The sequence below is a fragment of the Bombina bombina genome, chromosome 1, assembly GCF_027579735.1.
Source record: "Bombina bombina isolate aBomBom1 chromosome 1, aBomBom1.pri, whole genome shotgun sequence".
Classification (NCBI taxonomy): domain Eukaryota; kingdom Metazoa; phylum Chordata; class Amphibia; order Anura; family Bombinatoridae; genus Bombina; species Bombina bombina.
The window spans coordinates 268991361-269015512 of record NC_069499.1 but is presented as its reverse complement, the minus strand read 5'-3'; the positions used below and the strand labels follow the sequence as shown (position 1 = coordinate 269015512).

The following is a 24152-nucleotide window of genomic DNA, read 5'->3' as shown; positions in this document are numbered from 1 at the left end:
AGTGGTAGGGACATGGCAGTTCCCTGGGCTAAACAGGGGAGTTTCCAGGGTATATCTGAAGCACTCTCACATGTCTTGTGAAGTTTTCTAAGCATTTTAAAGGGATACAAAATAAAAATTTACATTTAGCCACCAATCAGCAAACGATACCCAGGAACCAAAAATGGTCTGGCTCCTAAACTTACATTCCTGCTTTTTTTTTTTTAAATAAAGATACCAAGAGAACAAACACAAATTTATAATAGGAGTAAATTAGAAAGTTGCTTAAAATTGCATGCTCTATCTGAATCACGAAAGGAAAAAAATTGGGTTTCATATCCCTTTAACCCCTTAATAATCCCCCTTGGCCATCCGATGCAGAGAGAGCCACTCTGTGGACATCTATGGCCGGTATCATTGGTGGGTCGGAGCCAGTCTGGGAGGCGGGTGGACGGCCATCGATGGGCCGTGTGATGTGGAGGGGGGCGAGATCGGGGGCGGGATCGCCAGGGGCGTGCACGGATGCGGGTACGTGCAGGGGGGGGCGGGGCATGCATGGGTAGGGAGCGGGTGGGAACCGCTACACTACAGAAAAATATTGTAAAAAAAAGTGTCAGAGAGGGGGCTACAAAAAAAAATGAAAATGATCTAAGGGATCTGGGAGGGGGTGAGGGGTTGGTCTTTGGAGGGGACAAGCTACACTACAGAAAAAATATTAAAAATATTTTAACAAAAAATATTTTATTGTAAACTGGGTACTGGCAGACAGCCAGTACTTAACATGGCAGGGACAATTGTTGGGTGGGGGAGGGAAGAGAGCTGTTTGGGAGGGATCAGGGGGTGTAATGTGTCAGGTAGGAGACTGATCTCTACACTAAAGCTAAAATTAACCCTGCAAGCTCCCTACATGCTACCTAATTAACCCCTTCACTGCTAGCCATAATACACATGTGATGCGCAGCAGCATTTAGCGGCCTTCTAATTACCAAAAAGCAACGCCAAAGCCATATATGTCTGCTATTTCTCAACAAAGGGGATCCCAGAGAAGCATTTACAACCATTTGTGCAATAATTGCACAAGCTGTTTGTAAATAATTTCAGTGAGAAACCTAAACATTGTGAAAAAGTTTATGAAAAAGCGAACAATTTTTTTTATTTGATCGCATTTGGCGGTGAAATGGTGGCATGAAATATACCAAAATGAGCCTAGATCAATACTTTGGGTTGTCTTCTACACTACACTAAAGCTAAAATTAACCCTACAAGCTCCCTAATTAACCCCAGCACTGCTGGACATAATACACGTGTGGTGCGCAGCGGCATTTAGAAGCCTTCTAATTACCACAAAGCAACGCCAAAGCCATATAAGTCTGCTATTTCTGAAGAAAGGGGATCCCAAAGAAGCATTTACAACCAATTGTGCCATAATTGCACAAGCTGTTTGTAAATGATTTCAGTGAGAAACCTAAAATTGTGAAAAATGTAACTTCTTTTTTTTATTTAATCGCATTTGGCGGTGAAATGGTTGCATGAAATATACCACAATGGGCCTAGATCAATACTTGGGGTTGTCTACTACACTACACTAAAGCTAAAATTAACCCTACAAGCTCCCTAATTAACCCCTTCACTGCTGGGCATAATACACGTGTGGTGCGCTGTAGCATTTAGCGGCCTTCTAATTACCAAAAAGCAACGCCAAAGCCATATATGTCTGCTATTTATGAACAAAGGGGATCCCAGAGAAGCATTTACAACCATTTGTGCCATAATTGCACAAGCTGTTTGTAAATAATTTCAGTGAGAAACCTAAAGTTTGTGAAAAAGTGAACAATTTTGTTTATTTGATCGCATTTGGTGGTGAAATGCTGGCATGAAATATACCAAAATGGGCCTAGATCAATACTTTGGGATGTCTTCTAAAAAATATATATATATACATGTCAAGGGATATTCAGGGATTCCTGAAAGATATCAGTGTCCCAATGTAACTAGCGTTAATTTTGAAAAAAAAGTGGTTTGGAAATAGCAAAGTGCTACTTGTATTTATTGCCCTATAACTTGCAAAAAAAGCAAAGAACATGTAAACATTGGGTATTTCTAAACTCAGGACAAAATTTGGAAACTATTTAGCATGGGTGTTTTTTGGTGGTTGTAGATTTTGGGGGTCAAAGTTAGGAAAAGTGTGTTTTTATTTCCATTTTTTCCTCATATTTTATATATTTTTTTTTATAATAAATTATAAGATATGATGAAAATAATGGTATCTTTAGAAAGTCCATTTAATGGCGAGAAAAACAGTATATAATATGTGTGTGTACAGTAAATTAGTAAGTGGAAAATTACAGCTAAACACAAACACCACAAAAATGTAAAAATAGCCTTGGTACCAAACGGACAGAAAATGGAAAAGTACTGTGGTCATTAAGGGGTTAAACAAGCTGGTCTCACTGATTTGTCTCACCAGCTGTATACAGGTTAACGTTGTTGAAAATTCACAATACACGTATTTTAACTAACAGAAAATTAATAAATACTAAAATATAGACACAAGCAAGTTAAAATGTAGTAAAAGCATTTCAGAAATGATAGAGTGGTGTATACAATATATACACCGCACTCATAGGGGGCGCTAACTAATGCCTAAAAACTAAATGCAAAAGTGAGACAAGTTATAATATAAATGATACAATCAATATATGATACAATCAAACAGAAAGTCAAACCCAAATATGTGGATGTTAACATATGAGTATATGCAAATATCACAAAATGTCCACAACAACAGTCCTGAAAAAAGGAGGCAGCTCTCTGTCATAGGACGGTCATCCTGATGTATCGTGATCTATAAAGGAAAGAGGAACAGAGGCACCAAGCATGGCCTAGTAACGTCAGGGCACCAACACACACAGGACCAACAGGATAAAATATACTCACAAGTGAGGCGCACCCAGATGGTGCTATTGTAGCAGACTGGAACTAAAACAGTGGTCCAGCTCACTGATCACCGCCAGCCAAGACTTCAAGTCCAGACAATCCTTAGGAAGGCCTATTGGTTAAATCTTGGGTGGTCCATGAATCCAAAGGATCAGCATATGTACAGATTCGTTTTAATATGTTGATCGTATTATTTCTATGTAAAAGCTGACCCCAAGCTTAGAATCCTAAAACATTTTAGCTCCAGTTGCCTTCTCTTTCCCATGTGAAATTTTGTATCCCAGAGAGCTTCATTACTTTCTATGAAAGGCATCTCTCATCTCTCTGGGATTTCTAGGTTTCTTTCTTAGAAAATTCAGTAAGTTCTGCCCCTGTGAAGTACTATAATCAGAATACACTGCTGTACACAAAATAAGATACAAATAAGAAAGTGCAAAGTTTAAATGAACTACAATTTAATTAAGTGTAAAATGATATAAAATAGCACAATGTGTAAATGCAGCAGAACTGTCATGTCATGAGTAGAGAGGTGGTGAATATCAAGGCCTCTGAGAGAACTATGGAAAATTATAATTTCATTAGTTAACTCTTCTTCACCTCACCAGGAGTGTAATTTCTTCTGCTGGCTGTGTTAAAATTGCCCGTCAAAAAAGCCTGGATGCAGAAACTTTCAATATAGGTATGGATACCACAGGCTAAATCAGTTATTTCAAATGCCAAAATAAGGGTAAAGGAGCTACATGTAAACAATTTAATACACTCCAGCAAGTAAAATGGAAACATTTTTGGGTAAACTGTTCCTTTAAATCTCTGACTTTTTCACCCACAGTCTAAGCTGATATTTCCAGCTTGCCCTGGGCAGGTTGTAGTTCTTGCTAGGGAAAAGAATAACCCCTTAACTCCACTCCCATGTAGGTCATATTGCTACCTAATCCCATATACATCTGTTCTAATGATTTCAGTATTCTTTTTGTCTCAACAAGTCTTATTATCTTGCTTTTACTCAGGTCTCCACTACTGATCTTTCTCCTAAATCTTCTGCTTTCTAATTTTCTTTCTCTTTTGAGTTCACTGCTGTCTGGATCTAGCCCCTGTTTTGGTCTTGTTAGTTTCTTAACTTTACTGTTTTTCAACCCTCTCTCATGTCGCTACTTTTCTGATCTTGCTGCTTTGTGTAAACGTCTAGTTGACATAACATTTAACCTGCACAAAAAAATGATATTTATGGCATGCAGATGTAAATACGCTGAGCGTCACTTTTAATAACGGCCGCTTCCATGTGTCTGCAGCACCATGCTGTTTGTTTTTATGATGTTATAAACTCCCTCCCCTTTAAATATTGCTTAATCACAGCCGTAAGGAGACTTCTAAGGCTTAGCAGGGAAGTTTCACAAAGTAAAGCAACTAATGGTTTGAATATTACAAAACCCTCACTTGGCAAAGCCTTGCAAAATTAAAGCTTCAAGGATCAGCCATCCTGGAATCTATAAAAAAAAAATCAACGAAAAATGTAACAGCGAAACCGGGACAAAAATATTGCAGCCGTTTTTTGAAAGAGTGACAAATGCTTTGTAGATTAACAGGTTTGCCAATTCCACCAATATTTTATTTATAATGAAAAAATGAATGATAAAACTAATAGATTGCATGTGCAGATATCAGAAGAAATTGAAACTCAGAAAACTCCTCAGTTAACATCTACTATAAGATTTGTATAACAATGTATGTACGACCCAGCAGTATTCACATTTTAATAAGTGTGATAGAAATGACCTTGTCACAATTTCCTTTATTATTTGCTAGGTTTGACCCGTTTTTGATGTCGGATACACTGACAGGCTCCCCTCACTAGAATACATATCAAAGAATTCATTCATGTAATTTTTAAAAATATTAAACATATTTAGTGTTAATCAATTTGTGGATGGATTTATGGGTGAGGATTTGTGGTATTCAGGTGATGTGTGCACTGCTGCCTGGGATATGCCAACCATTTGCCCTTGAAGTCAGAGTTCAGATTTTGGAGACACCTCCGGCCTGCTCCTGGCAGTGTTCCACTGTGGTCCTTCCTTGCTGTGCAACAAATTTAAAACTCATCAGAGTGTGGGAATCAAAGGGACAATAAATTGTAAAGTAATCTCATTGTTTGCGGCCTGACGTGTTGTTCAGATCAAAGTCAGCCCAACATCTGGTCACAGTCTAAGCTGCTAAGCAGACCTCACCCTCAGTCGCTCAATGAGGATACTCACACCAACTGTATGGTGAATGGAAAACTACACAACACAGTGTCACTGTACAATATCAGTACAGTTAAAGGGACACTCAATAAAATTAAACTTTCATTATTCAGATAGAGCATGCAATTTTAAACAACTTTCCAATTTACTTCCATTAACAAAATGTGCACAGTCTTTTTATATTTTAACTTTTTGAGCCACCAGCTCCTACTGAGCATGTGCAAGAATAAGTGTGTATGCATTTGTGAATGGCTGATTGCTGTCACATGGTACGTGTATGCATTTGTGATTGGCTGATGGCTGTCACATGGTACAGGGGGAGTGGAAAAAGACATAACTTTTAAAATTGTCAGAAATAAAAATCTACTACTCATTAGAAGTTCAGACTAAGTGCTATTGCACTGTCTTGTTATCTTACATTTGCTGATTATGCAAATCTACTGTGTTGACTGTTCCTTTAACAGTTTTGCACCTCACTGTCAGTAAAGTGTATAGACAGCTAGGGAACACAACTCTATTCTGCAAGGTACTGTATCTAATGTCTCTAAATTGTATAATACAGTTAGTGTACACATTACTGTGCAGCTTATGGAGTTTTTTTACTGACATTTTACTCACCATAACATAGAATAAGACTAAGGGGCCGAATTATCAAGCTTTAAATGGAGTTTGATGCCCTTTTCAACTGCTCCATAACTTGTCCGCCTGCTCTGAGGCTGCAGACATCAATCCGCCCGATCCTATACGATTGACACGCCTGCTAGCGGCCGCGAATCTGCAGGGGGCGGCATTGCACAAGCAGTTCACAAGAACTGCTTGTGCAATGATAAATGCCGACAGCGTATGCTGTCGGCATTTATCGATGTGCGGTGGACATGATACGCTACATCCTATCATGTCCGTCCGCACTTTAATAAATCGGCCCCTAACTATGGTATCATTATACATTAGTTTATTGTGTGCACTATTTATATCAGTATTATACTGATGATAAGCATTGACTTGTATAAATCACTAGATTGTATAGAAAATATGCTTAACACTGTATATATCATTTTGTTAAATTGATAGTATGTTATGTACACAGGTACAAATCCAGAATTCCAAAATCTAAACCTATTCTGAAATCCAAACTTTTTAATGAATATTTATTTTTTTAAATAAAATTATCAAAAATTACTATGTTTCCCTTTTTTTGTCTTAAAATGCAAATAATAGTCTATATTTATTTAGAACAACTCATATTACCTCTTCTGGTTACAGTACTGTACTATCTTTCTGATGGCACTATGTATACCAATGTACAGTATTAAAAATGATATAAAACTACCTTTAGCTTATATGTAAACGTATTATCACATGTAAATAAATGCCTAAATGACATGATATTGTTGTTTACATTTAGTTCATCCCCTCTCCAAATTGTCCCATTTTACAGATGCAAATATTTTAAAATTCAAACCTTTTCCGGCCCCAAGCAGTTTGGATAAAGTGTTTTCTACCTGTATAACTGTATTATACCTATAGTGTGTATTGTTTTTTGCCACTACTGTGCACAGCCTTGCTAAAGTTTAAACAAGTAAAGATCTTTAACGTTTGGAAATCAGCCTACGTTTCTTGAATGCTGTGTGTATATTACTGAATGCTGTGTTATTATATTACGTGGCTGAACCTATTGTATTTTACTTACAGTGCACGCAACCCTTTACATGTAATACACTGAACACTGAATAATACTGACCGTGTATACAGTTCTACATATATTGTGACTAGAGTTGGATAGTTATACTTTTGAAGGCAGTCGCATTATTTGTGGCGGTTTCTGTATAACATTATGCATTGTAGTGATTTATGTATGATTAACTTAATTATAACTTAAACGTGCTTCGTAAGGAACTAAAATTTCATATTTCAAGATAACAAGTCTACAAAATGTGAAATATGCATAAACTAGAAGTCATAGGGAATTGTAAAAAATAGCTGCCGCCTCCATGATAGGTTTGCCCGGTGTCTATTATTCAACTGGACATTTCAGTACTTCAGCAGGCTGCCCAGAAAAATCTGTACTAAAATACTGAACACTTAGTATAAAGTTGTGATACTATGCATGCTCTATTCTATGGGTTACAGGCAGCCATGGAGGGTAAAAAGCACTGTCACCTGGCAGTCATGGGATGTTAAATCACTGCTTTATGCGTGCTCATGGCAGTCAGGTGTCAAAACGTTACTGTGTATGTTACTGGGGATAAAATGACTGCTCAGTTGTGAAAACTATACATGGTGAGGTCCTGGGTGGGTCCAAGTAGAACCAGCGCCCAGTCACCTCGGAGGACAGCTGTGACCCTTAAAAGGGTCAGTATGCTGATACTGTACAAAATGTTTATAGATTATGTCCTGCTTAGAAAATGATTTATAGTTTATGTCCTGCTTAGAAAATGATAGTATTAATCTGATAGAACTGCAAATATTAGCATATTATTATAAGAACAAAGGGAATAACCCAATAGGGGGCGCTACTAAGAACGGTGTAGAATATATATGTAGGCCCACGTGACCATATATGGATGTTTCAGACAAACAATCAACAAAGTACTAATATAACATAGATACAATGTAAGTGTGTGTATTCACAATATTATACCCAATCCTAGATCAGGATGATAGACAAATATACAAAGTCCAGGATAACCCAATCTGGTATAGGTATCTGTCTTCTATTGGACTGGAGGCAGCACTCGATCTTCACCCTCCAAAGGTTATAAATCTAAAATCAAACACAGGAAAGAGGCGCCGTATGTGTGAATCTGAAGAAGCCAACGACAAATATAAGACATGTGCAGGGTACTCACAATGTGAAAAGGCACTCCAATGTGCCTATAGGGGCAGGCTGGTATTCACAGCAAACCAGCCGGCTGAACCGGCTAACCAGGATACCCAAGGTAGAGGACTCTATGTCTTGATGGACTGTGTATACTGGATCCAGCAATGTGGGAACAGGAGAAGGTGTCCCACATCAGACCGGTCCTATACTAACCAGTTTCCACACTGCAGCAAGTCATGTCTACACATATTATTATAACAGCAGTGCTCCAAGACCAGTTCACAGAGGTAGAAAAGTGGATCTTAAAAAACAAACTCTTCCTAAACACTGACAAAACTGTCACAATGATCTTTGGAACGGGTCCTAAATTACACAAATTACAAAATTCCCATCTACGCATCAAAACAAAATCAAATTGCACGCTGACCGCAGTCCACTCTTTCAAATACTTGGGTATGTTGTTAAGACCCCAATCTATCTTTTGGCCTCCACATAGAAAAACTTGCATCTAAACTTTATCCAAAATTAGGTGCCCTGTACAGAAACAAATCCTGCCTCAGCCCTACAGTAAAGGAAAAGATTGTAGAGCAAATGCTGATGCCAATCATGGATTATGGGGATGAAATATATGCACCTGCACCGCAAACTCACCTTAATAAACTTAATACATTGTATAACTCGTTCTGCCGCTTTGTGCTACAATGTAACTACAGGACCCACCATTGTGACATGCTAAAAGAACAAAACTGGTTGTCGTTGGAATCCAGACGCACCCTCCATCTTTCCTGCCTTGTGTTTAAGAGATTTTCTGGGAAGCTCCCACCCTACCTGAGCAGAATGCTCTCCCCGGCTATTCCCACCTCCTATAACCTCTGATCCAGTACAAGCACATTATTTAGTTTGCCTCAATACAAAAAGAAAGCAGCTCGATCCTCCTTTTCCTACAGAGCACCACAGTTATGGAATGACCTCCCGCACACTTTCAAACCTTCCCCAAGCCTAAAATCCTTTAAGAGATCCCTCTCTACATATCTCAAAACAGAATGCACCTGTCATGGTTGATTATATATTTCCTACCTGTTCTATGTTAAATTGTTGCATATATTGTGTATTATTGTTTTTGTATTTTATTGTACCCTATTGTATCAATGCAATGTTTTGTGGACCCAGGACATACTTGAAAATGAGAGAAATCTCAATGTATCCTTCCTGGTAAAATATTTTATGAATAAATAAATAATTTATTTATAAAACTGCGTATCACTGTCTTACTAACATGTATAGATTTAAGCATGTCATTAATGTTGCAATCAGTGTATATTGTACTGTATTCTGGGGTATACTACTTAATAAATATTATAGTATTTTACTAATAGTTTACACATTCTGTCCTTACTAATGTATTCATATTTTGGTGTGTTCATTGTTACTGCTTATACTTTTACATACTGATATGTATATCACATAATAATAATGTCAATCTGTTGCACTGATAAAGTGTACAGTACTGCAGCACTGTGCCTATAACATTATTATTCTGATAGTGTTCATACTTTTGTTTATTTTACCAATAAAAGTCTTAGTTGGTGGGCCTCCCCTCTGATGAAATTTAGAAGACAACCCCCCTCCTCCATAATAGATGTTGCTTTGATTTTTCTCTTTAAAGAAAATTTTAATATTTATTTTTAGTTTTCATTTTAGGGATTTACACCTGACACTAATCCTATGGTTAAGTGCAAGTTACTGATCAAGACATCAAACACAACGCAGTATCTGAGCAATTTCAACCTCAGAGCTTGCCTTATTCTACCAGAAAATAACATCTGTCATTATCAGCTCTTAAAAACGTTCTATGTTTGCCAAAATCAGCTGCTCTTTGGGGTTTCCATAGGAAGTGTCACTGCTTCCGCGCCTCTCCTTATATGCTCTATAGCTCCCCCCACTCCCCACTGAGGAGGCCTCACAACCAAGAAAGACACAACCACTAGCAGCTGTTTGTTTAATTAGTAATTGTTTGTGCCAGATTCACCCTATTGGATTTCTCTTAATTTTCTGCTTCACATTCTTAAGGATATAATTTTACCAACATAAAGATTCATGGGGCTCGATTTAACAAGCAGCAGATGCTGCTGTCTCTGCCCGAAGTTTACGGTTCGCCGGAACCTTAAGCTAAGAAGCAGCAGTCATAAGACCGCTGCTCTTTAACTTGTCTGCCAACTTTTAGATGGCTGATTGCAATCATCCCGATCTGATCCGGGTAATTGACACCGCTTGCTAGCGGCTGACTGGCAGCGAATGTGCAGGGGGCGGCATTGCACAAGCATTTCACAAGAAATGCTTGTGCAATGTTAAATCACGACAGCTTATGCTGTCGACATTTAGCGATGTCGGGGGGGACATGATTCGCTACAGCAAATCATGTCCGCCCGGCATTTAATAAATCTACCCCATGGTCTCTGGTTTTTTTTAGGACAATCAGTCTCTATCAGAGTACCAGGGCCCACTCTGTGACACAGTCCTGAACTACGTGCATCACAAAGAATGAAACACTGCTTGTTGTATCTTTCTTTGATTAACTCCCGTTTACAGGACTTCTCCAGACTGGCTCCCATCTTGTGGAACTCTCTGCCTCGCTCCAAAAGACTCTCTTCTAGTTTTAAAAGCTTCAAGTGCTCCCTAAATACTCTACTGTTCAGGGATGCATACAACCTACGCTAACCTTTCTTTATACCAGTTACTCTATCCCCAGAACCCCCTTAGCATGTAAGCCTAAGAGTCCAGCTGTTTGTTGATCACCTTCTCAAGAGCTGACTACAACAGTGCAACTCTTGGCAGGGCCCTCTACCCATTTGATCCCTATAATTGTTTTGTTGTACTCCGTCTTTGTTAATAGTGCTGCAGAATCTGTTGGTGCTCTACAAATAACCGATAATAAAAAGGAAGGGAGCACATTAAGGTAAAAACCTGGCAGAAATGCAGCTGGCTTGTGGTTTATAGGTCAAAGCTAGTGAAATCTTTTAAACATAGTTTTGAGTTGTAATTGTCAAAAAGAAGCAACTGTATGTGGTGGCATTGTGGCCTGGTTAGCAGATGACTTGATGCTGAGGGAAGAGCATGAAGAGCATGCCAGGTCTGTTGGTCAGCCAGTTGACCTTTTTAGTCCACTGGCTCCCCTCCTGTCACTAGTCAGCTCCCACATTTAGTAGTGCAGGATGCTAGTTTCTTTCAGTGCTGGTGCATTGTTGTTCTTGTGTTGAATTATAACTCATAATTATGCCATAAAGGCAATAATATGGCCTTTTCAAATGAATTAAACCATGATCTTTTAACAAATGCCACTATTTGAGTCTGTCATTATTTTTAGAGTCAGGCTTTTTATTGGGAGCTGTTGGTAAGGTTCTGGATAACAAGGGTATGGTTATTAAGACTTTATAACATTTTTTTTTTTTTTTTTTTTTTTTTAAAATGGATTTTGTGACATTACTTGTGCAATATTATTGATTATTATCAGGTATTTGTAGAGCGCCAACAGATTCCGTAGCGCTAATGATTACTTTTTTAATTCTTATAATTTTGTATTGTTAGTATTGTTATATTGACTTATTGTCCACTGTGTGTCGTAAATAATGAGCATCTTCTATGTTTCAAAAATACTTGCGTGTCCCAAAGAAATAGAAGATGGGAACCCCTGGTTTAGGGTAATATCTGCATGATTTAATTAGGTTCACAAGCATATTCCCAGTTGCTCCTATACTTGTGTCTGATGAACATCTGACAAACAGCCACAGTGGTACAAAGAGGGCATAAGAAATTATTTATTATATTTGATAACATAAATGTGCTCTAAACAATGTTAAATTGCCTCAGAATTCACTTATATCACATTTTTATACAAATTCTGTTCATATTTTTGTTCATCGTTTGAAAACTGAACCATTTCCCAATTAATTCAGTCGGTTTATAAGAGGTTTCTTTTTTGTACACAAGTAGTCATCCCTTGTTCACCCCTGCATCATAAACACATAACCGTGAATAAATAATTTATATATTTACATACAACGTTTATTCTTGGACATTTTGTACTCTTTAGACTTCCCCAACTTAAATCATGTGAAGCTCCAATAGGGGAAGGAATCAGTTCTTGTTTATAAGAATGTGTGTGTTAGTAAAGCCCGACGAGGAAAGTCATATTTTGATGATGAGAGTAAGTGCTGAGACAAAACTATACCAAGATCACAACGTGACAATTCCTCTCAGTGCACACAGAACAGGTGCTTTACCACTAGTTTTCCTATCCACTGGGGTCACAGTTAATCCAGGTCTATTGAGATGCAGCGACATTGCTTAACTCGCGTGATTCTTTTCTTCTTGTTAGGAGGCTGCAACTCAGGGCAGTTGAGGGTCACCACCATGGTAGTGAACTTTTTGGGCTTACAGAAGGAGCAGGACTGGAAGGAGCCCTCTTCCTTGCGAATATGTCTGGGGATGTAGAAGGAATTGCACTGTCCATAGCAAAACCTGTTGATGATAGTGCGGCTATTGCATCCCTCTTCATGGATGGTTTGCTTTAGAGGCTGTGTCTTGCACCAGTCTCTCTTCAAATACTTGCGCTCTGTGACATGGAGAGCCTCCTGACTAGACTCCAGAACTTCCTCGCCTGCCAATGCCTGTCCTTTAGTTTTTCCTCTGCCCCCAACAATCGTTTGTCCTTGGCTTTGCTCAGAGTCATTGGGTTGGCCTTTGTCAGGAGGTGGAATGGCTCCTTGGGATCCACGGACCTTTTTCTTCCCTTCTGTGCCTGGGAGTAAGAGTCCATAGAGAAGGAACAGTGATCCCAGAACATAAACCAAGCGAATCATCCTAGAAAAAGAAACAAGGGTTAGTTTTTAAAATATATCTGAGAACAAGGCCAATTGTTACTTATTTCTTTACTTTAGAGCAGAGCATTCCAAACTTCATGTTGGTGACACACTTTTTAGACCTACATAATTTTTGCGACACAGTAATTAACGTTGTACTAGAAAACAGGAGGTTAAACTAACTTGTTTTAAGAGATACAGACACATACATAAATTATATAATAATGAAATGTATTTACAAGTAACAGTAAGTATGTGCAAGAATTAAAAAAAAAGTTTAATAACACCAATAGCTACTTACTATTTTAATGGGATGTATGAGGTTGATGGGATGAACACAGTTTCTGGATATTTAGTGAAATATTAGATAAAGACACTCGCATTTTATCATCAAGCATTTTTAAGCTTCTACTTCCTATCCATATATCAAGAGCAGGAGCAGCAATTTACTACTGGAAGCTAGCTCCAAAAAAAAAAAACCAATGACTTCTGACTTTAGCTCAGCATTTAAGCCTGCGCTGCAAACACACTGCTGTCCCACTCACTGACTACACATGCAGTCACAAGCCGATTGAGGAGACTACACGTGCAGTCAGGAGCCAATGTGCCACCAATGGGAATAGTTTCTGTTCCCGCTAAGCGGTGCCAATAGGTTAAGATGATCTGTGACTCACTAGGTATCAATCACGTGTCAAGTCAACCATGTGATTTGCGTAGCAGGAATGTCGGAAACCAAAAAAAATTTAAGAAGAATTTTAAATTCCAAAAAATTTGTGCTGAAACAGGTACACACCTACACACTACCGCTGACACACTAATGTGTCACGACACAGTTTGGAAAGCACTGCTTTAGAGAGACATTGATGCCTTTCAGAAAGGGTGGATTTAATTCAAATCAAATCGATTAAAATCACAATTTAAATCACTAGTCAGTAAAACTTGATAAAGCCTCATTCTTAATATTTACAACCAGATGAAATGTAAACATTGCAGCCATAAATATATAGCCTCATGCTACATTAACTACATTAAAAATGAACCCTTATTTCAGGATGAGTAACCTTTGGATTATAATGTGTCTTAGGTAGAAAGCATTTTATTAAAAAGAAAATCCAATATAAATTAAAAACAAATCCGACAAATAAAAAAAATCTGATATTTTTTTGAATAATTGATTTTTATCGACCCTGCTTTTTATTTTCTCCTGAACAGACCACAACTTTATTATTATAATGAAGAGATATGTGTCTCTTAACCAGTAGAGTTGTGGTCATTGTTCTTATGAGCATTAGTATAAGCTGTATCATTTTTAATACAAAATGGCTTTTATGTAAGCTTATTTCAGGTATAAATTAGTTTTAACATGTTTAAATATACAAGTTTGCCAGAACCTGTGATGGTAATAAAACAAAAAGTATGAGTACTTAGGTTTAGTGCCACACAGTACTGTTTACATTATAAAGTAAACTGGACATTCTTTTCTAAAAAAAATACGCAATAGATTTTTTCATCCAATGTCACACTTTTCACGCATTTTTCAGCATCACACTTATGAGCATGCCTATAATATGGCACTTCAATTATATTAAAGTAGAACAGTAGTCGTTTACATCTAAAGGAAGGTATATTGCATTTGTTGTTAATAAAATAACAAAACAAAACATCTGTTCTACAGAAACCTACTTTTGTCTACTTTTGACAACGAACATTTATACAGTAGCTTTAGTTGCACATGAACAAGAATTTCCTGCTGATTTAAATTTAAAAAGTTTGTTTGTGCAAAATCTGTTTTAATGTGTTATATTGCTAGAAGGTGAAATTATCAGCCAGTGGGCAATTTATCCCTGTGAACAGCTGCAAACAAACATCCAATTCCAAGTCTAACTGCGCCTTCATATTCATGTTCATATTTTGACCTTAATGTCCATTTGAATCTCAGTCTTAAAACCATAATATAATTTTAATTTGCTACCACTTTCTTCTTTCATGTAAGGTGATTTACAACAGTGCAATTCTTGGCAGGGTCCTCTACCCTTTGCATATTATACCTATTGTTTATAGGTAGAATCTTTTGGAGCTCTACAATTAACTGACAATCATTATGATAAAAAATAATAGTTTATTTTTCAAAAGTATCCTTTTTCTTATTGTCAACAATGAGTTTAGTTACATTTGTCTCATTTTCCACAATGAGTTTAGTAAATACAATAAGAGACCTCACTGAACTACATTATAATGAAAACCATACCCCTAGCACATAGCTAATTAGGCAACAGGACCTCTACAAGGTTGGCTCTTTAGTGACAACTTTCCTCAAACTCAAATTTACCACAGCTAGAAAGACGTAATGAATTTAAGCTGTGAGCCATGTGTGGGACTGTGTTTAAGTTAATCTAGATCAGTGTCATTGCTAGAAATCCTCATCAAATCTTTTATTTAGTGTAAAACGTAGGGACAAGTCAAAATAGATTTAACTGAGCAAAGTGATTAGATTTGAGTAAGTATAGTAGAAATATCACAACATTCTAATGCTTGGTTCCACAGGTTTGTTGTCCCTGAGGAGGAACAAAGTCTCATATAATGGCACAGCTTGGCACCTCTTCAATGATGTGTTTACACAGAGCTCCAATTCCAGCATTATTTTGAAGGAAGGGCTATGAAGTACAGGCTGTGGCTGCTTTAAATTCAACTACATCCGGAGACTTGAATCTACTGTATAAAAAATCCTATAGGAAATTATTGCATATGGCTTTGCCCATGAAGAGCAAAGCTCTCGGCTAAAAAGCCTACTAATTTTCATGTCTCTATTTTTGAGGCTATGACTTGGGAGAAGCCAAAGTGACGTCAAGTTAAACAACTTATTTCATACAAAGGATAATTAAATTACCAGACTTTTTTTTAATAACAATTCCTCTCACACACCTAGATGTATACACATATACACCTGCCAATCATTCAACCTTCTTCAGACACACTCCTACATACACTCACATCTATTCCTCAGACACCACACATCTTACACACATCTGCCTTTTTCATACACCAGCCTCTCTCCCGGTCTCCTTTTATCACCAACATCTATCATCTACCTTCCTGCTTCTTTCATGCATACACACACAACAGTGTCACATAAATGCACTCACCTATTACCTCTTACACAAACCTAACAAACATAAACATACAATTTTGAATGTTCTGTATTTGTTCACATGTGAAGCTTTAAACATCTTCTCATACATAGAGAGTGGGCGGAGGGATGTAAGTTACCACCGTCTGACCTTTATATAACATAGCCTGATTTTAATGGCTGTTTAGCCACCATAGATAAAAATGGTGAATGAATGAATGAATGATCCAATGGATTCATTCTCCCACCCAAAATGCACAAACATATGATTATCTTCATTAAACAGATGAGAATTCTGCATTTCAAGTGATGGGTCTAATTTATTTAGCAATATCAGTTTATCTTCCCACCTTAAAGAAATTCAGCTGCCAATCTCACACCTTATGCTCACATACCCACTGATACAACCTGCCAGCTATATAACAACTTTTGCCTCTCACTAAAACTTTAGGTAAGGAGAGAGACAAAGCCATGAAGAAATGGGAGATAAGTCAAATGGGCAAGAAGTCCTTGTGAGAGAAAGAGAGACGGAGAGAAAAAGACAGCTATAGTGATGGGGTAAACATAAATAGTGGCTGGGAGCTAGGGAAAATGTAGCATTGGAGGGGAAGAGACAGAGGAAGAAAGGGAGACAGATCAAAGAAATGTGTAGAAAAGAAGAAACCAGATACTTTTTCTTTCATGATTCAGAGCATACAATAAAAAAAAATAAAAAAATGTACAATTTATTACATTGACTTAATTGTCACATTTTTCTGCCTACGTGGGTAGCATGCATGTGTCTGGAGCACTATATAGTAGCAGTTTTACAAGAACAATTTTAACAATATACTTACATATACATTGTGCCAACATTATATTGCCATATAACTTCTGACGTGCAAGATACATACCTAAGTATGCTTTTAACAACAAAAAAATGAGAATGAGGTAAATTTCGTAATAAAAGTAAATTGGAAAGTTTTTTTTTTTTTTTTTTTAAATAGCACAAATGGTGAATAAAACATACTAGGATGGATAAGTCATATGAAGTAAGGACCACGATGCTATCGGATTTGTAAACTACACTACTATGCACAGATACAAGAGATGAGGGAGACACACTCAGAGATGGAGAAAGGGCAGATATAAAACCATGATTGTGTGGGGTACTCAGGGGCAGCAAACATACATCATATTGAAGCAGTGAGAAATGAGGGGGGCAGAGAACTACAGAGACAGAAAAATAAACTGAGCATAAAAGTACATAACATGGGTATGGTTACAAAATAGCTGAGGGAGCATAGGAAAGAACACGGGAGAGTGCTACATTAAAAGAGACAGCCAATGGAATTAAGAGACTCAAATAGAAACAAATAAATTAGAAATCTAAGAGGGGGAGAAGACAGTAACGTGGACTAAGATGAGACAGAGTGACAAAACGGCAGAAATGTGACCATGGACTGGTGTGAGAGATACAAGACTGCCATATAGATGGGTGTGAGGGATACAAGACTGCCATATAGAGGGGTGTGAGGGAGACAAGACTGCCATATAGAGGGGTGTGAGGGAGACAAGACTTACATATAGAGAGGAGTGAGGGAGACAAGACTGCCATATAGATGGGTGTGAGGGATACAAGACTGCCATATAGATGGGTGTGAGGGATACAAGACTGCCATATAGAGGGGTGTAAGGGAGACAAGACTGCCATATAGAGGGGTGTGAGGGAGACAAGACTGCCATATAGAGGGGTGTGAGGGAGACAAGACTTCCGTATAGAGGGGTGTGAGGGATACAAGACTGCCATATAGAGGGGTGTGAGGGAGACAAGACTTCCATATAGAGGGGTGTAAGGGAGACAAGACTTCCATATAGAGGGGTGTGAGGGAGACAAGACTGCCATATAGAGGGGTGTGAGGGAGACAAGACTGTCATATAGAGGGGTGTGAGGGAGACAAAACTTCCATATAGAGGGGTGTGAGGGAGACAAGACTTCCATATAGAGGGGTGTGAGGGAGACAAGACTGCCATATAGAGGGGAGTGAGGGAGACAAGACTGCCATATAGAGGGGTGTGAGGGAGACAAGACTGCCATATAGAGGGGTGTGAGGGATACAAGACTGCCATATAGAGGGGTGTGAGGGAGACACAACTGCCATATAGAGGGGTGTGAGGGAGACAAGACTTCCATATAGAGGGGTGTGAGGGAGACAAGACTGCCATATAGAGGGGTCTGAGGGATACAAGACTGCCATATAGAGGGGTCTGAGGGATACAAGACATATAGAGGGGTGTGAGGGGGACATTATATTTACCTCTCACTCCTGACAATGGGCAGCAACCAGGTGTTGATAAAAAGGGAGTAGATGCTCCACTGTATATTTGTTCTTTATATAGAATTATTTATAATAACATAGGAAATATGTCAAAGCCATTTCATAAAAATTAATGGAAAGCTTTAAAGGGTAGGAAATAATAAGCTTAGAATACAGCTTGACAAATTCAGAGAGTCAGTATGATGGCTCCTAAAATTTTAATTCTAGTATAAAAACTTTTTGGATCATTCAACATACATCAACAATTTACATTTAGCAACATCTGGTGCAGAAGAACAAGAATATAATATATTTATATCATATTAAAATCTGCGCACACCATATCAAGGGTGTGGCTTCATTAATATGGGCAGCACACACATATATATGTACAAAATTAACCCATATACACTAAGAATAGAACCAACATCAATAACAGCTGAATTAATTAAAATGGCATTAATAAATAATTAAGTGTCAATAAGACTGTACCACAAAAAGTGCAAAAGCAAGTTTTAGCTAATTGTTACAATTATATAGAATATGCAATGACAAAACATATATGTATTGTATGAAGATTACAGTATGTATACATAAGGCTTTTTTTCTACCAGTACATAAAGTTAGGCATACCGACAAACAATTGATGACTACCATCAGAGTGTATCTGTTTTACATTTTGCAGTTTTGTAAATCAGTTTGCAATCTGGTTTTATTTAACACTGACTACACATAAAAGCTTGCAGTTAGTCAATTAGTTCTAGTTCTTTCTATGTATAGACATTCCATCAATATGAAGTTAGAATAAAAAAATATATATGTATGTGTATATATATATATATATATATATATATATATATATATATATATATATATATACACTCACATACATATTATGTATGTAATTATAAAGAAAGGTATAGGAACTCATATATCCATGAAATAACTAGAGATGCAGTAATTTTAAAACTGAATATAGAAATTTAAGGTGAAACAAAACAGTGTTTATTAAGGGATCAGTAGAACACACACTTACATATGTAAGAGTCCATATATTATTAAACAACCACTAATGCAGTAATTTTATAGTACTTTAACACAAAATCTTAAACGGAGACATAAAAAAATCATAGTGATCAATAACAAAAAAATAACAAACATTAAAAAAACAACATTACTCTGACTTTTTATACTTATTACATTTAAACCTGTGTGCATATATAATTTATGTGTATATATATATATATATATATATATATATATATATATATATACATACATACATACATAAATATATTTATCACTAATAGGTTAAAAAAAAGAAAAATAATACAAGGAAAACACGCAGATGTACACTTATAAAGCTGTATACTTTATTAATTTGTAAAATAGCGACCTAGTCTGCACGATATATATATATACACACACACACACACTTCCCAAACTTAACGCTCACCTGGTGCAAAATCCTAGAGGATGTGTCCGCTATTTCTAGAGATGCAGCCCATGTGTCCTCATTGCAGCAACGCTTAGCTGCCAGTTCTTTAAATGTAGAGCCCGGCTTCCAGGGCATTGGCCAGAGGGATCAGCACCCACCCACAGTAGAGAGCGCAGAGAAAGTTAGTGACAGCTCTCACACCGATCCCTCCCCCTTCAAACCCACAAAACTAAGCGGACATAAACAACCCTTGAAGAAAAAAAAAATTAACACTAAATTTTACAGAGGAAGGCACAGAGATGACAAATAGAACATTCCATAAAAAAATCTAATTTTTCTTCTTTTTTTTCTTCTCTCCAACACAGTGCAAATGCAATAGAGATGCTATTCAGTTCCGTATAGAAGTTTATAAAATCACGTTTTTACTCGGTTTAAGAAACCTATGAATAAACTTCTCCAAACCTAATTCTGACAGTGACGTGCACAATGGGCGCGTTGCTTTATTGTACACATGAGCAGCACTTCATTTTAAAAATGGTTGCCTATTGGTATCAGGAATAGGTGATTTATGCTTAGATATAGGGAGCAAAATGTTATCTTTGTGGCAGAATTATTGCTAATAAAATATGTGATTATTACATTTCCCCCCCACATTCTGTTATAAAGACTGCATATATTTTGTGACTTGACCCCCTCAAAACCCTCTCACAGCTGTGGCAACATTAAAAAGGGATAGGAAATCCAAAATTTCATTTCAAAATTTGGATAAAAAAATAAAAAAAAATTTTTTTTTTTAATTTTCTTCTATTATCAAATTTGCTTCACTATCTTGTTATTCTTTGCTGAAGGAACAGCATTGCACTACTGGCAGGAAGCTGAACACATCTAGCTAGCCAATCACAAGAGACAAATGTGTGCAGGCACCAATCAGCAGCTGGCTTCTAATAGTGTAGGATATGTGCATATTCTTTTTCAACAAGGGATACCAAGAGAATGAAGCACATTTGAAAATGACATGCTCTATCTGAATCATGCAAGTTTAATTTTGAATTTCCTATCTATTTAACAAGGGGTTGTAGGGAGATAGGAATTTATTTTCGTGTCTCCATAGCAGCATACTCTGAAACTGTTGTACCCCCACTACTTGATATATTGTGAATCAAATCCAAAAAATAACACAAACAATGCTTCCTATTTGGCTGCAGAAGTCTTCTACTAACTATAGGGACCAATATTTACAAATGTAAACATGCTGGTTCCAAGCTTGTTCCCATAGGCAAATTTCTATGTACAGTACAACTCCGAAAATCCGGACTGCTTGGGGATTTGCCTGGTCCGTATTTTCGGATTTTCCGGATTCTCGGACATTGCTGATAAAATACCTGTAAATAAAAAAGAAGACGTGCTAATGTTTTTTATTATAAATAAATACTGTACAGATCACCTTGTTTATTAAAATAGAGTACTGCACCTGCATATGTACATTCCTTTCCGTTACAGGTATTTCTTTGGCACATGCTGAACTGCTTGTTCACGGAGCGCTAGCATCTGCTGCGCCCAGTTATTTCAGAGTGTTTCTCCTCTGCTTCTGTTTAGAACCCTTATCCACTTTAGGAAACATTGGTACAGTACACTACTGTACAATATAGTACAGTATATAGAGGTATAAAAGTACTGTGCAGTGTAAAGATGGTAAATACCTGCACAGGTACCGGTCATGTATGGCAAACTGTAGTGCGCAGTTGTGGAGCTCAGATTTCTCACTGCCTTCGTGTGCCGTCGCTTGTTGCAGCTCTGAATGCCAATTTGCACATGCGCAGTGGCAAACCAACACCCGGAAGTTGTAATCACTCCAGAGTCCGGATTCTCAGGTTGTCCGAATTTCTGGAGTCCGGATTTTTGGAGTTGTACTGTAATATATTTTTATTTCCCTCCTTTTTTTTAGCATTGGCAGTAGCCCTGGCTGCACTAATATGACATGCCTGAGAAACTGGTAGTATATTAGTATTTACTGCAGGGGATCTTTCCTTTCATATAGACTCCTGCCATTATGGCTTAATAATATTCTTTCCTAGCAAAGTTTTATCATCACTTTCTTTGATTGCCAATCTCTTTATTTGTTTATATATTTTGATATTTGTGATATGTTGGATTCCACATTCTTGTTTGAATTTTTGTTTATTGTTCTTTTCCCTTAAAGGGATATTAAACCCCCCAAAAATATTTTGTGATTAAGACAGAGCATACCATTTTAAAAAAAGTTTTCAATTTACTTCCATGATCAAATTTGCTTTGTTTCCATGATATTCTGTGTTTGAGAGATACCTAGGTAGGCATCAAAATAATAGTGCTGCCATCTAGTGCTCTTGCAAATTGATAGCATTCTTGCAAAACTGCAACCATATAGAGCTCCAGAAATGGGCCGGTGTTTTAAATTAAGTTTTCTACCATAGGAATGCGTGACCTACGTCACTTCCGGTGACGTGTAATCAGCTGCTGGTGGTTTGTGGTGCTCACTGTGCATGCGGTAGAGGCCCAACCTCCTACAAACAGCTGATACAGAGATAACAGATATTGCATTAGCTCATTGGTAGCTGACGTTTGGGGCCATCGCCTTGTTTGTATGCTTAGTTTCCTTTCCTTATGTAGTGCCGACACAGATATAGTGAGTTCTAACGGCGATAAGTTCAAGGTGGAGGGTCGAGCTGTGGTTCCAGGTGTCAGGCCACAGGATTGGGTGAGCAGTGCCAGGGTCTTAGTGGATGGTGAGGAACATATCGTTTTTCTCAGGTTATGTAAGACAGAGGTTCTTATGTTTTACACACACATCCTTAAAGTTAATTAATGCAACCTTTTTGAGATCATCATCAGTGCATTCCCTGCGAACACCGAGCATCTCATAGTGACACTTCATAGCTAAAACCCGATAGTGCATTCCCTGCGAACACCGAGCATCTCATAGTGACACTTCATAGCTAAAACCCGATAGTGCATTTCCTGCGAACACCGAGCATCTCATAGTGACACTTCATAGCTAAAACCCGATAGTGCATTTCCTGCGAACACCGAGCATCTCATAGTTACACCTCATAGCTAAAACCCGATAGTGCATTCCCTGCGAACACCGAGCATCTCATAGTGACACTTCATAGCTAAAACCTGATAGTGCATTCCCTGCGAACACCGAGCATCTCATAGTGGCACTTCATAGCTAAAACCCGATAGTGCATCCCCTGAGAACACCTAGCATCCCATAGTGACACTTCATAGCTAAAACCCGATAGTGCATTTCCTGCGAACACCGAGCATCTCATAGTGACACTTCATAGCTAAAACCCGATAATGCATTCCCTGCGAACACCGAGCATCTCATAGTGACACTTCATAGCTAAAACCCGATACTGCATTCCCTGCGAACACCGAGCATCTCATAGTGACACTTCATAGCTAAAACCCGATAGTGCATTCCCTGAGAACACCGAGCATCTCATAGTGACACTTCATAGCTAAAACCCGATAGTGCATTCCCTGAGAACACCGAGCATCTCATAGTGACACTTCATAGCTAAAACCCCATAGTGCATTTCCTGCGAACACCGAGCATCTCATAGTGACACTTCATAGCTAAAACCTGATAGTGCATTCCCTGAGAACACCGAGCATCTCAGTGACACTTCATAGCTAAAACCTGATAGTGCATTCCCTGAGAACACCGAGCATCTCATAGTGACACTTCATAGCTAAAACCCCATAGTGCATTTCCTGCGAACACCGAGCATCTCATAGTGACACTTCATAGCTAAAACCTGATAGTGCATTCCCTGAGAACACCGAGCATCTCATAGTGACACTTCATAGCTAAAACCTGATAGTGCATTCCCTGCGAACACCGAGCATCTCATAGTGACACTTCATAGCTAAAACCCCATATTGCATTCCCTGAGAACACCGAGCATCTCATAGTGACACTTCATAGCTAAAACCCGATGTCATGCATCCGTCTGTCATCAGCTGTTTTAAGAAGGTTGGGCCTCTAGCGCATGCGCAGTGAGCGCCACAAACCTCAAGTAGCTGCTTCACATCACCGGAAGTGACGCGGTAGACGGATTACTTTAGAACACCGGCTCCTAAGCATATGTTCCAGGTTTTCAACAACAACAAAAAACAAGAGAATGAAGAAAAAATTATAATACTGTAGAAGTAAATTAGAAAGTTGTTTAGAATCGCATGCTCTATCTTAATTATGAAAGACAAATTTTGGGTTTTATATCCCTTTAAGATTTAATAAAAACAATTAACCAAATACCACCCTGTTTCCAGAACACATTTAAAGCATGGAAAAGTGGGGGTTAGATAAAATATCATGTAGGGTAATATGCTATCCCTTAGGCCTTAAAGGGTCAGTTCAGGACAACACCTTGAGATTTTAATATAAAATGTATGATAACATAATAACT

General features: G+C 37.9%; 1 protein-coding gene across 1 annotated transcript; it reads right to left on the bottom strand.

Moving 5' to 3' along the window:
* Positions 1-11775: 11775 nt before the first annotated feature.
* Positions 11776-19792, bottom strand: LOC128637256 (gremlin-1). The gene is made up of 2 exons (XM_053689779.1): positions 19714-19792; positions 11776-12834 (listed from the first exon to the last, which is right to left on the bottom strand). The coding sequence occupies exon 2, from the start codon at positions 12831-12833 to the stop codon at positions 12285-12287; it is 549 nt and encodes a 182-aa protein (XP_053545754.1). The 5' UTR covers position 12834; positions 19714-19792; the 3' UTR covers positions 11776-12284.
* Positions 19793-24152: the final 4360 nt, after the last annotated feature.

What these genes read in the sequence shown, in the direction of transcription:
- LOC128637256 (XM_053689779.1), bottom strand. Translation starts at nt 12,833, where the DNA reads ATGATTCGCTTGGTTTATGTTCTGGGATCACTGTTCCTTCTCTATGGA.